General features: G+C 44.0%; 1 protein-coding gene across 1 annotated transcript; it reads right to left on the bottom strand.

Moving 5' to 3' along the window:
* Nucleotides 1–1048: 1048 nt before the first annotated feature.
* On the bottom strand, nt 1049–13860 carry LOC144521457 (sperm axonemal maintenance protein CFAP97D1). Its single transcript, XM_078256005.1, has 5 exons — nt 13768–13860; nt 11530–11610; nt 8516–8634; nt 4041–4224; nt 1049–1247 (listed from the first exon to the last, which is right to left on the bottom strand). Exons 1-5 carry the CDS (start codon nt 13858–13860, stop codon nt 1113–1115), a joined length of 612 nt encoding a protein of 203 aa, XP_078112131.1. The 3' UTR covers nt 1049–1112.
* Between the last annotated feature and the right edge of the window lie 6655 nt (nt 13861–20515).

The raw sequence follows: 20515 nt of genomic DNA, 5'->3' as shown, positions 1-20515 counted from the left end.
ATTCAAGGTAAAGGCTCAACAAAACGAGAAACCAGAACGTTTCCACGCTAAGTTAATTCTCTATCTGTCTCCAGGCTAAATCAATCAGTCCGGACTTTATTGTCTGAGCTTCAGCCGCCTCCAGGTAATCAAAGAAGGTCCGATTCAAATGCTGATGATCGGTTTGATGCTTTCATAGGTCAACACTTACTAATGTTAGCTTGGAGAGCTGTTGTTCATACATTGTTCATATTACATAGCCATATTTATTCTGCTCTTATAAGGTAACTGCTAATACACTGCACATATTTATATTTAATTCATATTACTCTAAACCACCTTCTGTAAACCAACTGTATACCACTGTCTACACTGCAGTATATTCCTGTCTATACTTATCTATACTGACAGAACCCAAACTCTAGCAGTCAGTCTGACCAGCGGGGACATGTTGCTGTTCCCAATGCTAATAATTTGGTTTTTTAACCCTTGTGTTTTCCTCGGGTCAAATTTGACCCATTTTCAAAGTTTTTTACATCAGAAATATCGGTTTCTTATAACTAAATTGCCTAAAAAATAACTTGTATGCATGCATGTTGTATGCAAGCCATGCAACATGCTTCGCAGATAACAATTAATGATTATTTCTATTGGATTTTGGGTGTTTTATTCAATTTCATAGCATTTAAAAACAGCATCCTGACTAAACGTTGACATAAACCAGCCTGTGATTCATTCAACATCCTCTCATCTTAACTATTAGTCAAAATTATTCATAATTTCTGCTTTTTTTAACTCAAAAATTAGGTATAATGTCATTTAAATTAGGTTTATTGACCATGAATGAAAGAAAGCGTTAAAAGAAAGTGACAAAATCATCAGAAATAGCAACGTAAATGTCGGGAAAAGCGCCAAAAAAGGTTTGACCGGAAAGGACCACACATTAATGGTCGACAGTAAGACAACACAAAGGGTTAAACACGCTAGCAAAGCAACCCAGGACAAAAAATAAAAACATTTACAAAATTGAAATCTGTGTGTGTTTGAGCATCACAAGTGTAGGGTCATTTTAAATTAAAGCACTAAGCCGAGGATCATGTAAGGACACATTTAATGTTTGTTTAGTGTGTGTCTCAGGTTTCTCTGTCGGTGTCTGTCCTGTCGGTGTCGGTTCTGTCGGTGTCGGTCCTGTCGGTATCCTTGTTGCTGCAGCTCGCCCCCCGCTCGCTGCCCATCCCAGCTGCAAACTTCACCTTCCTTTGCGACCTCTGCAGACACAAACACGTCGCACATATCACACATCCTTAATGCTACCAAGCTCCATTTTCAGACAGCATGCTTTTCCTGGGGTCAGCCCTATGTTCCCACAGTCCTATGGTCCCACAGCCCTATGTTCCCACAGCCCAATGGTCCCACAGTCCTATGGTCCCACAGCCCTATGTTCTCACAGCCCAATGGTCCCACAGCCCAATGGTCCCACAGCCCTATGTTCCCACAGCCCTATGTTCCCACAGCCCTACGTTCCCACAGCCCTATGTTCCCAGGGTTAGGAATAGTTAGGGGTTAGGGTTAGTTACCAGATTTAGCTAAAAGCGACATTCCATCTGTATTCCATTGCTGCTGGATAACAGGTTGGGTGTAATTGGTTACCAAATTGGGAGAAAGGGGGATAAAATCTGATACCAATTTATGAAAAAGGTATAAAGGAAATGTGGGAACATAGGGCCTAATTTTGAAAAAAATCGTAGGGCTGTAGGAACATAGGGCTGTGGGAACATAGAGCTGTAGGAACATAGGGCTGTGGGAACATAGGGCTGTGGGACCATTGGGCTGTGGGAACATAGGGCTGTGGGAACATAGGGCTGTGGGACCATAGGGCTGTGGGAACATAGGGCTGTGGGACCATTGGGCTGTGGGACCATTGGGCTGTGGGAACATAGAGCTGTAGGGACATAGGGCTGTGGGAACATAGGGCTGTGTGACCATTGGGCTGTGGGAACATAGGGCTGTGGGAATATAGGGCTGTGGGAACATAGGACTGTGGGACCATTGGGCTGTGGGGCCATTGGGCTGTGGGAACATAGAGCTGTAGGAACATAGGGCTGTAGGAACATAGGGCTGTGGGACCATAGCGCTGTGGGACCATTGGGCTGTGGGAACATAGGGCTGTAGGAACATAGGGCTGTAGGAACATAGGACTGTGGGACCATAGCGCTGTGGGACCATTGGGCTGTGGGACCAGCTGCAAACTTCACCTTCCTTTGCGACCTCTGCAGACACAAACACGCCGCACATATCACACATCCTTAATGCTACCAAGCTCCATTTTTCAGACAGCATGCTTTTCCTGGGGTCAGCCCTATGTTCCCACAGTCCTATGTTCCCACAGTCCCAATGGTCCCACAGTCCTATGTTCCCACAGCCCTATGTTCCCACAGCCCAATGGTCCCACAGCCCAATATTCCCACAGCCCTATGGTCCCACAGTCCTATGTTCCCACAGCCCTATGTTCCCACAGCCCTATGTTCCCACAGCCCTATGTTCCCTCAGCCCTATGTTCCCTCAGCCCTATGTTCCCACAGCTCTATGTTCCCACAGCCCTATGGTCCCACAGCCCTATGGTCCCACAGCCTATGTTCCCTCAGCCCTATGTTCCCACAGCTCTATGTTCCCACAGCCCTATGGTCCCACAGCCCTATGTTCCCACAGCCTATGTTCCCACAGCCCTATGGTCCCACAGCCCATGGTCCCACAGCCCTATGTTCCCTCAGCCCTATGTTCCCTCAGCCCTATGTTTCCCACAGCCCCATGTTCCCACAGTCCTGGTCCCACAGCCCCTATGTCCCCTCAGCCCTATGTTCCCACAGCTCTATGTCCACAGCCCTATGGTCCCACAGCCCTATGTTCCCACAGCCCTATGTTCCCTACAGCCCCTATGTTCCCAGGGTTAGGAATAGTTAGGGGTTAGGGTTAGTTACCAGATTTAGCTAAAAGCGACATTCCATCTGTATTCCATTGCTGCTGGATACTAGGTTGGGTGTAATTGGTTACCAAATTGGGAGAAAGGGGGGATAGAATCTGATACCAATTTATGAAAAAGGTATAAAGGAAATGTGGGAACATAGGGCCTAATTTTGAAAAAAATCTTAGGGCTGTGGGAACAGGGCTGTGGGAACATAGGGCTGTGGGAACATAGGGCTGTGGGAACATAGGGCTGTGGGGACATAGGGCTGTGGGAACATAGACTGGGAACATAGGGCTGTGGGAACATAGGGCTGTGGGACCATAGGACTGTGGGAACATAGGGACTGTGGGAACATAGGGCTGTGGGAACATAGGGCTGTGGGAACATAGGGCTGTGGGACCATTGGGCTGTGGGGACCATTGGGCTGTGGGAACATAGGGCTGTGGGAACATAGGGCTGTGGGAACATAGGGCTGTGGGAACATAGGACTGTGGGAACATAGGGCTGTGGGAACATAGGGCTGTGGGAACATAGGGCTGTGGGAACATAGAGCTGTGGGAACATAGAGCTGTGGGAACATAGAGCTGTGGGAACATAGAGCTGTGGGAACATAGAGCTGTGGGAACATAGGGCTGTGGGACCATTGGGCTGTGGGACCATTGGGCTGTGAGAACATAGGGCTGTGGGAACATAGGGCTGTGGGAACATAGGGCTGTGGGACATAGGGCTGTGGGACCATTGGGCTGGGCATGGGCTGTGGGAACATAGGGCTGTGGGAACATAGGGCTTTGGGAAACATAGGGCTGTGGGACCATAGGGCTGTGGGAACATAGGGCTGAGGGAACATAGGGCTGTGGGAACATAGGGCTGTGGGACCATTGGGCTGTGGGACCATTGGGCTGTGAGAACATAGGGCTGTGGGAACATAGGACTGTGGGACCATTGGGCTGTGAGAACATAGGGCTGTGGGACTATAGGCATGCTCCCCTTTTCCTGACATTTCACCCATCATGTATCTCAAAAAAGTCAAACTGTTATGCATAATGTTTGTCTTTTTATGTCATTTTTAGCAACGCTGTCACGTATTTAAACTCACCTGTCTGTCAGCGAGCCCTCGGGGGTAGTGGGTAATGTTGTCCCGCAACTGCTCCGCCCTCTCCCAGTCATCCACCCAATGCTGACGGCGGTACTCGGACTGGCGAGACATGATTCGCTGGTGCATGGCCTGATTCTGACGCCCGATCAGCAGAAGCTCCTCCCGCCTCTTGAAGGCGTTCAGACTGAGGAAGACACACGTTCCAGGTGATTTAATGTTCACAGTGATGAAACCTTCATATGATGTCTGTATTAAAAGTCAATTACAGCATACAAACTCACACTTTGTGTGCATAATCGCTACCTGACGCGTATTTATAAGCTTCAAGGCTTTTCATTTTCTTTCTCTGGTGAACAAAGTGAAGCTTTTAGCAGTGAAACAGACAGACAGACAGACAGATATTTCCCTCAGGAGTTGTTGGAGACCAAAAAACGGCTAAAAGAGAAAGAATATAGGACTGACATTCTTAGCGCCGCCCAAGACCATTGGGATTGGTTTAAAGAAATGCAAACAACCCAGTGCGTTTATTATTGTCCTATCCCAGAATGCATGTGTTTTGTAGCCAGACACAAACACAAAAGACTCCTTATATGAATCATCATGTTGCTCTGTAACTTGCTAACAAGTTATGGTTAGGGTTAGGTTAGGGTTAAAACGCAACGCCCGGGATGGCAGCGAGAGGCGCGGGCACAAGGGGACCACTTAACAAAAGGGTTAGGGTTCATGTGTCATGACAGTGTCGTGTCACTCTTATGTAGATACCTTCAAGTAAAGTGTTACCAAAAAAAGTGACAAAAATGTCAAAGAAAGTGTCAAAACGTTGGGAAAAGTGTGAAAAATGTTGAAAAAAGCGCCAAAAACGACCATAAAAACTTGAAAAAACACTGGAAGTCAAAAATGTTTGGTTCCTCAAGGCTGAGTCCTTGCCAGCGGCCCGGGTTCGAGTCCGACCTGCGGCCCTTTGCTGCGTGTCATCCTCTCTCTCTCTCTCTCTCTCTCCCCCTTTACTGTATATCCACTGTCACTATCCAATAAAGGGGAAAGCCCCCCCCCAAAAAAAGTTTGAGAAAACACCCAAAACTTCAAAATAATGACAAAAATGTTGGAATATAAGCGACAAATCGTCAGACAAAGCAACAAAAACAAAAGAAAAAGTGATGAAAAAAAACACAAAATAACAACTGAAGTGTTTTTTTCATAGTCAAGACAAGACTTTCTTTTTCACTGCTCAGGAGGGATTTTATCGGGATCTCTGTTTTAGATTTATTGTAGCTTCCTGTCTCCCCCCCCCCTCCCCTCCCGAGTCCCGGAAAAAAAGCTTTATAGCTCCTGTCAAGATTAAAGAAGTTGCAGCTCGGTGTGAGGGCGAATAAATACCACTGTCTGTCACCACCAGCATACATCCAGATCAATAATTCAACAGCGTAACGGAGCACGACCGGTCACATCAATTATTTAAAGGTCCAACGAGGCGCTCGGGCATCGCCGCAGCCACGTTAGAGAGCTCTGTGGGCGGACGGGGAGAAAACTCCACCAAGGTTGGCGCGTGACGGCAGAGAAAACGCTTTCAATCACTGAATTAACTTCAGATGTGTCTGTGTCCTGGAAGAAGTTAAGGAGAAAACACAAGACTTTCACCCAGGAAACAGGTGTTCATGTCCTGAAGAAGTTAAGGAGAAAACACAAGACTTTCACCAGGAAACAGGTGTTCATGTCCTGAAGAAGTTAAGGAGAAAACACAAGACTTTCACCAGGAAACAGGTGTTCATGTCCTGAAGAAGTTAAGGAGAAAACACAAGACTTTCACCAGGAAACAGGTGTTCATGTCCTGAAGAAGTTAAGGAGAAAACACAAGACTTTCACCAGGAAACAGGTGTTCATGTCCTGGAAGAAGTTAAGGAGAAAACACAAGACTTTCACCAGGAAACAGGTGTTCATGTCCTGGAGAAGTTAAGGAGAAAACACAAGACCTTCACCCAGGAAACAGGTGTTCATGTCCTGAAGAAGTTAAGGAGGAAACACAAGACTTTCACCCAGGAAACAGGAGTTCATGTCCTGAATAAGTTAAGGAGGAAACACAAGACTTTCACCCAGGAAACAGGTGTTCATGTCCTGAAGAAGTTAAGGAGAAAACACAAGACTTTCACCAGGAAACAGGTGTTCATGTCCTGAAGAAGTTAAGGAGAAAACACAAGACTTTCACCAGGAAACAGGTGTTCATGTCCTGGAGAAGTTAAGGAGAAAACACAAGACTTTCACCAGGAAACAGGTGTTCATGTCCTGGAGAAGTTAAGGAGAAAACACAAGACTTTCACCCAGGAAACAGGTGTTCATGTCCTGAAGAAGTTAAGGAGAAAACACAAGACTTTCACCAGGAAACAGGTGTTCATGTCCTGAAGAAGTTAAGGAGAAAACACAAGACTTTCACCCAGGAAACAGGTGTTCATGTCCTGAAGAAGTTAAGGAGAAAACACAAGACTTTCACCAGGAAACAGGTGTTCATGTCTTGGAGAAGTTAAGGAGAAAACACAAGACTTTCACCAGGAAACAGGTGTTCATGTCCTGAAGAAGTTAAGGAGAAAACACAAGACTTTCACCAGGAAACAGGTGTTCATGTCCTGAAGAAGTTAAGGAGAAAACACAAGACTTTCACCAGGAAACAGGTGTTCATGTCCTGGAAGAAGTTAAGGAGAAAACACAAGACTTTCACCCAGGAAACAGGTGTTCATGTCCTGAAGAAGTTAAGGAGAAAACACAAGACTTTCACCAGGAAACAGGTGTCCTTGGGAGTATAACTTAAGGAGACCAGTGTTTTAAGACCGCTCACATTTGGCCTCATGTGAGCGGTCTTGTATAAAGTACTTGAAAGCAATACTTGACTACAAGGACAAGTGTCTAACCAGTCCAGTTGCCTTTCAGTAACTATCAATCGATACAACTACACAAAATGATGAGTAACTGTTGTATAGTATATATATAGTAATAGTCGTATGGAAACAGACAAACAATATTCCATGTTTAGATCATGAAAGTTTCAAGATAACAAGATTCATTGTCACCCGTTAGTGTGGAGCATGAACCAATCAGAATACATTATCTATGGATGTAATATTCCATCATCGTTCTTTACTGTAATGTACTACTGTTTATCAGACACTGTTACTATGGTCCCATGTACTACCTTTACTGTAATGTACTACTGTTTACCAGACACTGTTACTATTGTCCCATGTACGACCTTTACTGTAATGTACTACTGTTTACCAGACACTGTTACTATTGTCCCATGTACGACCTTTACTGTAATGTACTACTGTTTACCAGACACTGTTACTATGGTCCCATGTACGACCTTTACTGTAATGTACTACTGTTTACCAGACACTGTTTCTATGGTCACATGTACTACCTTTATTGTAATGTACTACTGTTTATCAAACACTGTTTCTATGGTCCCATGTACTACTACTGTAATGTACTACTGTTTACCAGACACTGTTTCTATGGTCCCATGTACTACCTTTATTGTAATGTACTACTGTTTACCAAACACTGTTTCTATGGTCCCATGTACTACCTTTATTGTAATGTACTACTGTTTATCAGACACTGTTTCTATGGTCCAATGTACCCCCTTTGAGACTATTTACAGTATTGACAGTACTGCACTGTATGCATGCAGGCCCTGGAATTGTTTGTCCAATTCTGCCAACCCGTTACTGATGATTGAGATATATACTTTATATATATACATATACATATACATATATACTTGTACCACATTGTTTGCCATGCCCTAAGGTTTGGCTAATTGCAATGTAGATGAGAACCTGCAGCCAAATCCACAAGAGAGTTGATGAATATGTAGAAGTACAGTAATCACTTCTTTGTTTTGCTTTTTACTGTGAAGTACAAGCAAGTTGAGGAACACTGCATTTGATGTTTTACAGTACTACTGTCTTTTCTTTTCTATTTCGTAGCTAATTATTTTGCTTTGATTCAAATAAACCTATGTTGTGATCGTACTGTATTGTTTTTCATCAATACATTTCAGGTTTTGTTCAATGACTCCACTGTGCCTGTAGTATTCTCTCTACTACTGCAGTACTTTTACAGGGATGTATTTACATCTAGTACCATAATGAAACATGTATCACCTATTTTGTACGACAATATTTAATGATGGTACCAATGATGACCCAGAGAAACTACGGGTAGCTTGTGTGTGGCTGATCTAAAGTAACATTTCAATGGTATTTCACAATATATTAGTTTTTTGAACCAATGATTGTGCAAGATGTATTTAAAGATATGAATGAATGATGTAATGTTTTGAACATTGGACAGTCTGTTACAAGTGATGGTCGTTGTGAGTTTTGAAAAATGACGTCAAGGTTCTGAAATTAGTAGCAAAGTGATTGTAAAAAACTGTCCTCTGGGTGTTTTGTGTGTTTGATGTGCCAGCAGGCTCTCACCTCCTCTTTTCGTAGTGGTTGAGATGGTCCACCCAACCGCGAGAGCAAACGATGTCGGCCAGTTTGGAGGCCAGGAGGCGGTTGTCTCGGTCGATGATGGCCAGCCGCTCGTCTTGCAGCTGAATCACAGAAACCAAGAGTGAAAACACAGACTAAGGGTCCTATCTAGCACCTGGCGCGACGCAAAGCCTGACACAAGGGTCTTTGCTAGTTTAAGACCGACGCAGTTGTCAGTTTTCCGTTTAAATAACAAATGCACCTTCGCCCATCTGTGGCCCATGGGCGTGCTGGTCTTACAGGGAGGTGTGTTTAGGTGCATTCTGGACGTGCTGGTCTTACAGGGAGGTGTGTTCAGGTGCATTCTGGGCGTGCTGGTCTTACAGGGAGGTGTGTTCAGGTGCATTCTGGACGTGCTGGTCTTACAGGGAGGTGTGTTCAGGTGCATTCTGGGCGTGCTGGTCTTACAGGGAGGTGTGTTCAGGTGCATTCTGGGCGTGCTGGTCTTACAGGGAGGTGTGTTCAGGTGCATTCTGGGCGTGCTGGTCTTACAGGGAGGTGGGAAGTGATGGCACCATTGACCAACAAAAAGCTGGTTTAAAGTCAATAACGCAGCATCTCATTGTTATTTTAACAGAGCATTAGTAAAATGCTCCTAGACTCGTGCACAGCACGTGCACACTATGCTTGTTACACACACAGGGACGCACAGCAGCACACACACACACACACACACACACACACACACACAGCAGCAGCACACACACATGCAGAAGATTACAAATAACAATATTACAGTGCAAATCCTCCATCATAACAGCAATGCTCCAAGGTCCAAACGCGCCTGGCTTTTAAAGGGAATGGGAGATGATCTCTGATTGGTTGATTGCATGTTACGCCCAAAACACACCTCTGATTAATGAAGACACTAAGGTCAACCCTTTAGAACCATGACCCCGGCACACGGACCCTTTTTTCCACCGTCAAACTAGCAAAAGTGGATTAGGACGCCCTAAACACACCTGCACCAGGCGCTTCACGCCGCGACCTCAGATCGTTGAAACAGGACCCTGAACCTCCAGTACTGACTGCTCTGGTGTGAACCAACGCTGACTGACAGTTTAAGGGCAACATGTTCAACTTTAAAAAGGCTTCAACGTCCACATTGTTAGGGCTGGTTGACATTTAACTCGCACAGATTAGTTTCAGCAGGTTTTCTGTGAAAGAAAGTGTAAAAAAAAAATAGTAATATTTCGGCAGCTGGGGCACCGGAAAAACTGATAAATAACAGAAAATAACTTTTTTGTACAAACAGTAATTTTCTATTAAAATACAGTTTGTAGCTTTAATCTGACATGAAATATTTGTTTTGTTTTTTGATAAACGATATTTACATCTGTAAAAACTCACTAATTTGAGCTAACTTAAGAAATGTATTTACAGTATTACAGTTTTTTCCGATCGCTATGACAATTTTTTTTTGTTGCTTCATGTACATTTATTAAAAAACGTCGCATTGTTTAGCTTTTCATATAGCTAGACGTCTAAACGCTGGGACAAGGCCGTGATGTTTAAATACCTGCCGTGCTGATTCCAAACAGACAGCTTCGTCAAGGCAGTTTGGGCTTCAGATGGCTTTTACACAGCGGCCATCGTTAATAACCAATCGTGTTCCGCTATGAACGCGCACACACGTATTGTTTGTATCATGGTCGGTCATGGAAGGAGCAGTCACAACGGTCGCACTAACCATAACCCTAACCATAACCATAACCATAACCAGTGCCTAATCCTAGTGCCTTCCCGTCAGCGCTGCCTGGAAGGAGCCATTGGGGGCAAAAAACACAGATACACGCTAAACAGCTTCCCGTCTCCACCCTTCTCCTCTCGTCCTCTATTCGTGCCCAGCGCCATTTGTTTTTAACTCCTTTCTCAACTAAAGCTGTATCTACATTCTCCAAGTTTGATAAACTTTGCATCCATACCACGGAGACCACACCGCACTCTCGCTTTTCGGCAAAGAACCGCCCTACTTTGCATCTGATTGGCTAGAACTCGTTTCATTGGTAGGTAGGAAGTTCGATGATTGGTTAAATCCAGCGCACCAAAACAAATCCCATGTGGACTTTTCTAAAATAGTCATACGCCAGAAATCGGGCACCAGGCCCGAGTACTTCAGCCCTGCAGTTAGTTAGAGCTGCGTTCATCTCATATGATTGGTAGGTGAATTCAATAGACTTGAAAATAAGAAACGGCATGAAAGTCCCCAATTTCTTAGTTTTTTTTTCCGGAGATCCGGCACGGTGCCGGAATACTTTAATCCCTGTGGGTCATTCATCTTTTGTATTGAATTTCTGCAGCAAAAGAAACAATATGAATGCATTTACTAAACCCAACAAAACAAAAATGTAGAGAGGCTTCAAGAGAAACTACTGTCTATTATTATTGTATAAGGGCAGACCTGACACATATGAAATAATGCAGTTTCTGTATTTCCATGTGATGATAGTGTTCTGTATGACATTGTTCTATGTGACTAAATGTTCCTGTTGGGAGAGAACATGTGTTAGTGTGTCGGAAGAATTATTTGATTTTGAGACATGTTTGCATTGTTTTTGGTAGACACAGTGTATTGTGTTAGTGAATTATTGAGTTTAGTTTACAATGTGTGATTTTGAGCATGAAATGAACTGTTTTGTCACTTGTGTGTTGTAGATGTGTTGGTGCGTTAAGAGTTTAGGAAAGTTGTTAAAAGTATTGAAGAAATTGTCTTAGCGATCGGAACAAACTGTAAACTTGAATTTGAAAGTTTAAGACTCCCGAAATATTTACAAATGTATTTTAACCTTTTATGTGAATACAAATGAATTTTCTTTAGAGTGAGTTACACAGTAAGCACACAAGCCCTGTAAATACATAACGTGTGTGTGTGTGTGTGTGTGTGTGTGTGTGTGTGTGTGTGTGTGTGTGTGTGTGTGTGTGTGTGAGTGTGTGTGCGTGTGTGTGCCTCCACTAACCTGTATTTTCTTCAGTTTGAGCTGGATGTGAACTGGAGTCTTCATGCCCTTGTTGTCCACTACTGGCAGAGCAGAGCTAACCTGGAACACAGGTAAACACACAGGTAACACACAGGTAATACACAGGTAAACACACAGGTAACACACAGGTAACACACAGGTAACACACAGGTAAACACACTGGTAACACACAGGTAAACACACAGGTAACACACAGGTAACACACAGGTGAACACACAGGTGAACACACAGGTAACACACAGGTAAACACACAGGTAACACACAGGTTGCACACAGGTAACACACAGGTAACACACAGGTAACACAGGTAAACACACTGGTAACACACAGGTAAACACACAGGTAACACACAGGTAACACACAGGTAAACACACAGGTAAACACACAGGTAACACACAGGTGAACACACAGGTAAACACACAGGTAACACACAGGTAGCACACAGGTAAACACAGGTAACACACAGGTAACACACAGGTAAACCGCACAGGTAAACCGCACAGGTAACCGCACAGGTAAACGCACAGGTAACACACAGGTAACACACAGGTAATACACAGGTAAACACACAGGTAACACACAGGTAACACACAGGTAAACACACAGGTAACACACAGGTAACACACAGGTAACACACAGGTAACACACAGGTAAACAGGAACAACAGGGTATATTTTGGTCTAAAACTACATACTTCTCAATCTACGGATAAGATGCACTCTAGGTTTTTCACGTATCTTCAGCTCCCCATTTGAACTCTGAACTGTGTATTTTATAAACTTATTCATCACAAAATGCCCACAGGGTCCAACTGAGGACTTTGAGTCTGGGGGACCTCGGGACCCCAATAATTAACTCTACTTCTCACTCAGAATAAGAGACTCCACCAGGATCTTCTGTGAGTCAAAAAACCAAGAGAGAGAAAGCTTCAGGTGTTACTCAGCAGATCTTCTGTCTGTCATTTAATAAAGACGTTGGTAACCAACATTTGCACTTAATGCAAACATCCATCCATCCATCCATCTTCATCCGCTTATCGCGGGGGTAGCAGCTCCAGCAGGGGACCCCAAACTTCCCTTTCCCGATCCACATTAACCAGCTCCGACTGGGGGATCCCGAGGCGTTCCCAGGCCAGGTTAGAGATATAATCCCTCCACCTAGTCCTGGGTCCCCCCCGAGACCTCCTCCCAGCTGGACGTCCCTCCACCTAGTCCTGGGTCTCCCCCGAGACCTCCTCCCAGCTGCAAACAATTAACTATATACACAACGTGACATCATGACTTCGTGTAAACATACACGCCACTTTCCTAAAGCCAAGTGGCGTGTTGTCTGGACGCATTTTGAGCTATCAGTGTGTATGTCTACGCCGTATTGCGGACGCCAATCTGCAACGTCACAGCGTAAATATACACGTGGCGTGTTATTGCGAGGCTACGGTTGGGTTTAGGAAACATCACAAGGAAACGAGACACGCGGGACCCGATTCCCGGTCTCCTGGGTGAAAGTCCTGTGTTTGACCCATCCACCCCCCGACCAACCTCCCAACCTTTCGCCCTTTCATACTACTCGCTACGTCGTAAATTCACACGCAATCGCAAGGCCAAACGGCGTTGATAACCACGCTACAAAGCGAGTATGCGTCTTGATAACACGTCAATAATGGCGTACGGACTGGCGTGCCGTACATACGCCATTTCATGACATCAGTCTGATATACAAGAAATGACAGATGTTTGAACAGATATTCTGACAGAACTGTAGTGCATTACACACTTCCATCACACAAACAAGATCAGGTGTTACCGGGGAAACGGAGTTACCGTTTGAAAAAAAACCTTTGATATTTATTGCAAAAACACATGAAAATATAAATTAATGGACTTAAAAAAAAAAGGGTAACACTTTACTTGAAGGTATCTACATAAGAGTGACATGACACTTAATGACAGTCACTCTTTTGTAGATACCTTCAAGTAAAGTGTAACCAAAAAATGTTATTTAGCAAGTGACAGCAAGAGTATAAGCAGTGTCCGTTGGCCACATTTTTCACCATTTTCTGACATTTTAGAGACCAAACTACTCATCCAGACAATACTGCACATATTAACCGACTAGGAATATAATCATTAGTTGCAGCCCTGTAGACCTCGCTCTCTGATGGAGGCCGGTCCTCCGACCCCCCCCCCTCCGTCCTCCACCTTTCTCTGCGTCTCCTACCTTCCTGCGGTGGTTTTCGTAGTTGGTGATGTCCCATCGCTGCTGCAGGTAGCGGTTGGTGACGGGCTTTATCGGCTGGTACGACCTGTGCATGATGACCGCAGACGCTCGCTCAGTCTCTGAAACAGCACTGCAGCAAGTCTGTCTGTCTGTCTGTCTGTCTGTCTGTCGGTCTGTCGGTCTGTCTCTCTGTGTGTGTGTTTGCAGGCCTGGGGTGTTGTTGCCATGGAGATGCACCCCTCTTTATCTCAGCCAGATCAGGTTCCATTTAATTATTACTGAGCAGAGGAGACACACACACACACACACACACACACACACACACACACACACACAGACACACACCTGAGATTATTCTGCACATGTGGAGCTTTAAGTGGATTATATTTCATGAAACATTGATCTTTTCCATCATATTTTTTCTTTCATATCTAAATATTTGAATCAAAATATATACATGTTTTTTTTCAGATTGTAGTTTAGAAAATGCTTTTTTTTAATGTTTAAACTAACTAAACTAACTCCCAGAGTTCTCACAATGCTCGACGATGATTGGCTGACAGCAGCAGACAGTTTGTCCAATTAAAACAAGTTAAAAGTCTGCAGACTGACCGGATTAGATACTAAAAACATCTGTTCTGTGTTTCCTGTAGTAAATAAGAAGATTAGATAGAAGAAATAGGCTGAAATACATTTAAAGACATCCAAAAAAATAAAAAAAGAGACAATGAATCAATAATGTATTTAATTAAAGGAAGAAAAAAGACAATTACTGGAAAAGGGAATATCTTCTGATACGTTTCCCCCTCTCATTCCCCCTGCTCTGGTGTTTCCCCCTCTCATTCCCCCTGCTCTGGTGTTCCCCCCTCTCATTCCCCCTGCTCTGGTGTTTCCCCTCTCGTTCCCCCTGCTCTGGTGTTTCCCCCTCTCATTCCCCCTGCTCTGGTGTTTCCCCTCTCATTCCCCCTGCTCTGGTGTCCCCCTCTCATTCCCCCTGCTCTGGTGTTACCCCCTCTCATTCCCCCTGCTCTGGTGTTCCCCCCTCTCATTCCCCCTGCTCTGGTGTTTCCCCCTCTCATTCCCCCTGCTCTGGTGTCCCCCCTCTCATTCCCCCTGCTCTGGTGTTTCCCCCTCTCATTCCCCCTGCTCTGGTGTTTCCCCCTCTCATTCCCCCTGCTCTGGTGTTTCCCCTCTCATTCCCCCTGCTCTGGTGTTTCCCCTCTCATTCCCCCTGCTCTGGTGTTCCCCCCTCTCGTTCCCCCTGCTCTGGTGTTTCCCCCTCTCGTTCCCCCTGCTCTGGCGTTTCCCCCTCTCAGTGATGTTTCCTGGGATGCGTTGAACACCCTGCTGTGTGCGCAGCTCTGCCTTTTTATTACAACGAGTTTACAGACACGTCTGTGCTGATTGGCTATCAGCTGGGACACAGCCAATAAACCAGAGAAAACAGTATGTTTACGTCAGCTGTATACAGCGTAGACATAGGCTGGATACGTGGATACAGGGCCGGCGATTGCTATAGGCGAACTAGGCGATTGCCTAGGGCGTCCAATGTGTTGGGGGCGCCGTGTCGCCCTTAGGTCTACTTCTCTTTAAAAACAGAATTAGAACGACATGCGAAATAAAACATGTTTATTAAACATGATCATCCTAGGGCGCCCTCTCAGCCACACGGAGCTCTGAAGCAGACCGGTGCGTCGCTTAGCGTCCACTCTCGCTGTAAAAACAGAGACGAGCAGCGATACAGACCACCAAACTGCTGCAGCTCGCCTTCCGTGGTCTGTGCAGCTTCAGGTTTATAAAGGACGCGCTCTGCTGTGAGCACGCTGCGGCAGATGTGTCCCGTTTGTGCTCTGTGTATTTCTGCAGTAGGTCTAGTTTCGGGTTTCCACCTCCGATGTAGAGCAGCGTTCAGACACTTCCCTAAACTCTGTCTCATTCAGAGACCAGAGACCCAAACGGGGCTCTGAGTCTGTCAGACGGTCTGACATCTACCGTCTCAGCAGAGCTATCATATATATAGCCCTGCTTGGATAGCTCAAAATGCGTCCAGATAACACGCCACTTGGCTTAAGAAAGTGGGCGTGTATGTTTACGCGAAGTCACGATGTCACGTTGAGAGATTGAACGTTCCCTGTTAGCTTAAGACACACTGATGAGTCTGATCTCTGGTTACATGATTGGCCACCCCAGCGTGACGTGGGGTTCGGTTTCTCCAAAAGTTGAGTCGGTCTCATCTTTTTCTTTGCGTGTCCCCCCTGCGGCCAGTGGTGTAGTCTATGTGATACGCAGGTATACGCAGTACACCCACTAGGAAAGGTCAAGGATTTCAGTATACCCACTTCCAAAAACGCAAGGATACCGTTACGTAACGATGATCGTTTTGTGAGAGAACTATCACACGTACGTTCATAAATTCTCCCCGTCTGTGTTTTGCGAGTCGCCTTTAGGAACAACTACACTGCGCAAATGTGAATCACTAAAGTAGCTAGAGATATGAAACAAAAGCAAATGTAAACTACAGTCTCTCAGTGTTTTGGTAAGCCTGCCCCTGAAGCTGTACCGCTGCTTCAAGTGACGCCGCAGCAGACGTTAATGTGACAGAAACTACAGAAAATGAGCCAGATGAGGCTGATGAGGCTGATGAGGCTGATGAGGCTGACGAGGCTGATGAGGCTGATGAGACTGATGCGACTGATGAGACTGATGCGACTGATGAGACTGATGAGGCTGATGAGACTGATGAGACTGATGAGACTGATGCGACTGATGAGACTGATGAGGCTGATGAGACTGATGAGACTGATGAGGCTGATGAGCCAGATGAGGCTGATGAGGATAATGAGGCTGATGAGGCTGATGAGGCTGATGAGGCTGATGAGGCTGATGAGGTTGATGAGACTGATGAGGCTGATGAGGCTGATGAGGCTGATGAGGCTGATGAGACTGATGGAGGCTGATGAGGCTGATGAGGCTGATGAGGCTGATGAGGCTGACGAGGCTGATGAGGCTGATGAGACTGATGCGACTGATGAGACTGATGCGACTGATGAGACTGATGAGGCTGATGAGACTGATGAGACTGATGAGACTGATGAGGCTGATGAGACTGATGAGACTGATGAGGCTGATGAGCCAGATGAGGCTGATGAGGCTGATGAGGCTGATGAGGCTGACGAGGCTGATGAGGCTGATGAGACTGATGAGGCTGATGAGACTGATGCGACTGATGAGACTGATGCGACTGATGAGACTGATGAGGCTGATGAGACTGATGAGACTGATGAGGCTGATGAGCCAGATGAGGCTGATGAGGATAATGAGGCTGATGAGGCTGATGAGGCTGATGAGGCTGATGCTTTACACTGTAACGTCACTCGAGGCCTGCGGGCCAAATCCGGGCCCCCGCTCATTATGATCCGGCCCGCATATTAATCTAGGTTCACAATACATTCTGGTGCACCAAACCGAGACCAGAGTTTGACACTCCTGTTGTAAAGTCTTACCGTACTTGTGTCTCTCAGCTGTGGCTTGTGTGTTCAGTTTCTTTGCCTGAATATCATAAACTGTCTTCAGTTTCTCTTCAGCGTGACTTCATCCTATTAAACGTGTTTCTGCACGGCAGCAGCAGGAATAAACAGCGGTGTCATGAGCTGTGTGAGAGATTAAACCCCCGACCCCAGCTGAACTCTCTCTGCAGAGAGAAAGTGTTGGGAGGATTCCTCCACGCAGTCTCCCCCACGGAGGCTGCAGCCCAGAGACGGAAATAATGACAAGCTCACACACAGACAGCTCCCGTCAGCTCCTCTTAAACGGCCTCTCGCTCTGCAGAGGGTTGTGTTTGTTGGCCGGTGTAGCTGCTGTGAAACCAAAACCTCAGTCCTGTATTATTTTACAGTTCGTTGTAGCCTCAGTGATGCCGTAGCTCCATCTGACGTCCAAGACAACATCATGACTCAGGCTCAAGCTGTGCTGCTTCAGGCAGAGTGAGGTAGTGAACCCTCCTGGTGTTCTCGGGTCAAATCGGACCCGGTTTCAAAAAGTTTCTATCACAAATTTGGGTTTTCTTTCAACCACATTTTCAAAAAAGTAAAAAAGTAACGTGGATGGTTCCGTACAACGCTCTTCACAAGTTAATTAAATCATCAGTTCACTTCTTTGTGTGAATTTGGGTGTTTAATTTAATATTATAGCATGTAAACAAAAAAAAAACATCATAAAAGAACGTTGAAAAAAGTGAGAAAAATGTCAAAAAAGACAAAAACAAAAAGTTGCTCAGTCAGTCGACTAGACGACATCAGGAGGGATACATGCATCAGGAGCAAAAAATGTCGGAAAAAGCTTCATGACAAAACATGGAGATTTTTTTGTTCTTTTTCTACACTTTTCTCAAGGTTTTTCTCGCTTTTTTCCAATTTTTTGGTCACTTTTTTGGCGTTTCTTCCAATGTTTTTTTCTCACTTTTTTCCAATTTTTTTGTCACTTTTAAAAAAAACTTTTTGTCACCTTTGGCGATGTTTTTTTTCTTTTGGGCGTTTTTTCCAATGTTTTTTTCTGACTTTTTTCAAATTTTTTGGTGTTTTTTCCAATGTTTTTTTCTCACTTTTTTCAAATTTTTTGGTCACTTTTTGGTGTTTTTTCCAATGTTTTTTTCTCACTTTTTTCAAATTTTTTGGTCACTTTTTTGGCGTTTTTTCCAATGTTTTTTTCTCACTTTTTATCAAATTTTTGGTGTTTTTTCCAATGTTTTTTTCTGACTTTTTTTCAATGTTTTTTTCTCACTTTTTTCCAATTTTTTGGTCACTTTTTTGGCGTTTTTTCCAATGTTTTTTTCTCACTTTTTATCAATTTTTTGGTGTTTTTTCCAATGTACTTTTTTCCATCACTTTTTTCAAATTTTTTTCTCACTTTTTTAAAAAAACTTTTTGTCACCTTTGCGATGTTTTTTCATGTTTTTTTTGCCATTTTTTTCCAATTTATTTGTCACTTTTTTCAGCGTTTTTTCCAATGTTTTTTTCTCACTTTTTTCCAATTTTTTTATTACTTTTTGGGCGTTTTTTCAAAAAAAAAATTCTCACTTTTTTCCAATTTTTTTCTCACTTTTTTCCAATTTTTTGGTCACTTTTTTGGCGTTTTTTCCAATGTTTTTTTCTCACTTTTTTCCAATTTTTTGGTGTTTTTTCCAATGTTTTTTTCTCACTTTTTATCATTTTTTTGTCACTTTTTTGGCGTTTTTTTCAATGTTTTTTTCTCACTTTTTTTTCCAATGTTTTTTGTCACTTTTTTCCAATTTTTTTGTCACTTTTAAAAAAAACTTTTTGTCACCTTTGGCGATGTTTTTTTTTCTTTTGGGCGTTTTTTCCAATGTTTTTTTCTCACTTTTTTCAAATTTTTTTGTCACTTTTTTGGCGTTTTTTCCGATGTTTTTTTCTCACTTTTTTCCAAAAATAGTTCTCACTTTTTTAAAAAACTTTTTGTCACCTTTGGCGATGTTTTTGATGGGTTTTTTTGCCATTTTTCCCGAATTTTCCCCACTTTTTGAGTGTTTATTCCAATGTTTTTTTTCTCACTTTTTTCCAATTATTTTGTCACTTTTTAAAAAAACTTTTTGTCACCTTTGGCGATGTTTTTGATGTTTTTTTCTCACTTTTTTCCAATTTTTTTATTACTTTTTGCAATAGAATATGTACGATCCATTGTTTTAGAAACAATCTTTTCAGCCTATACTCTTACTTTATTTCTACGTAACGTTATTATATCTTACTGTAGCTGTGTTACTTTATGGTACTTTATACACGTATTGACTCGTTCTTTTCTTACTCTTATTTTACCGTGGATGTGACTGTGTGTAACTGCAACTAAACTATTTCCCTGAGGGGATCAATAAACCTAACCTAACTTCTAACAATCAGTGCTCAGTTACAAGTCTACTTATGTCTTTTTGTTGTCTGCCCGGTCCCTTGTCTGTCTTAAGTGTGTCCACACCTTTAAATGTTCTACTTTAAAGGTGCTCTGAGCGATGTTGGGTGACGTCACTTCTTGTTGACGTTAGTATTGTCAAACAAAACGGAGGCCAGCTCGCCCCCTCCCTCCTCCTCATCCGTCCCCCTCCCCTCCCTTCTGTGCACTACCCCTTTACTACCTGTGTTTTTTTACAGTGTGTTCAGGGGACAGGCAGCTAGCAGATAGTGAGATGTTTTTTACAGTGTGTTCAGGGGACAGGCAGCTAGCAGATAGTGAGATGTTTTTTTACAGTGTGTTCAGGGGACAAGCAGCTAGCAGATAGTGAGGAGATGCTTTTTTTACAGTGTGTTCAGGGGACAGGCAGCTAGCAGATAGTGAGGAGATGTTTTTTACAGTGTGTTCAGGGGACAGGCAGCTAGCAGATAGTGAGATGTTTTTACAGTGTGTTCAGGGGACAAGCAGCTAGCAGATAGTGAGGAGATGTTTTTTACAGTGTGTTCAGGGGACAGGCAGCTAGCAGATAGTGAGGAGATGTTTTTTACAGTGTGTTCAGGGGACAGGCAGCTAGCAGATAGTGAGGAGATGTTTTTTACAGTGTGTTCAGGGGACAGGCAGCTAGCAGATAGTGAGGAGATGCTTTTTTACAGTGTGTTCAGGGGACAAGCAGCTAGCAGATAGTGAGATGTTTTTTTACAGTGTGTTCAGGGGACAAGCAGCTAGCAGATAGTGAGATGTTTTTTACAGTGTGTTCAGGGGACAGGCAGCTAGCAGATAGTGAGGAGATGTT

Source organism: Sander vitreus, chromosome 8, assembly GCF_031162955.1.
Source record: "Sander vitreus isolate 19-12246 chromosome 8, sanVit1, whole genome shotgun sequence".
Lineage (NCBI taxonomy): Eukaryota > Metazoa > Chordata > Actinopteri > Perciformes > Percidae > Sander > Sander vitreus.
This window is presented reverse-complemented; position numbering and strand designations above follow the sequence as displayed.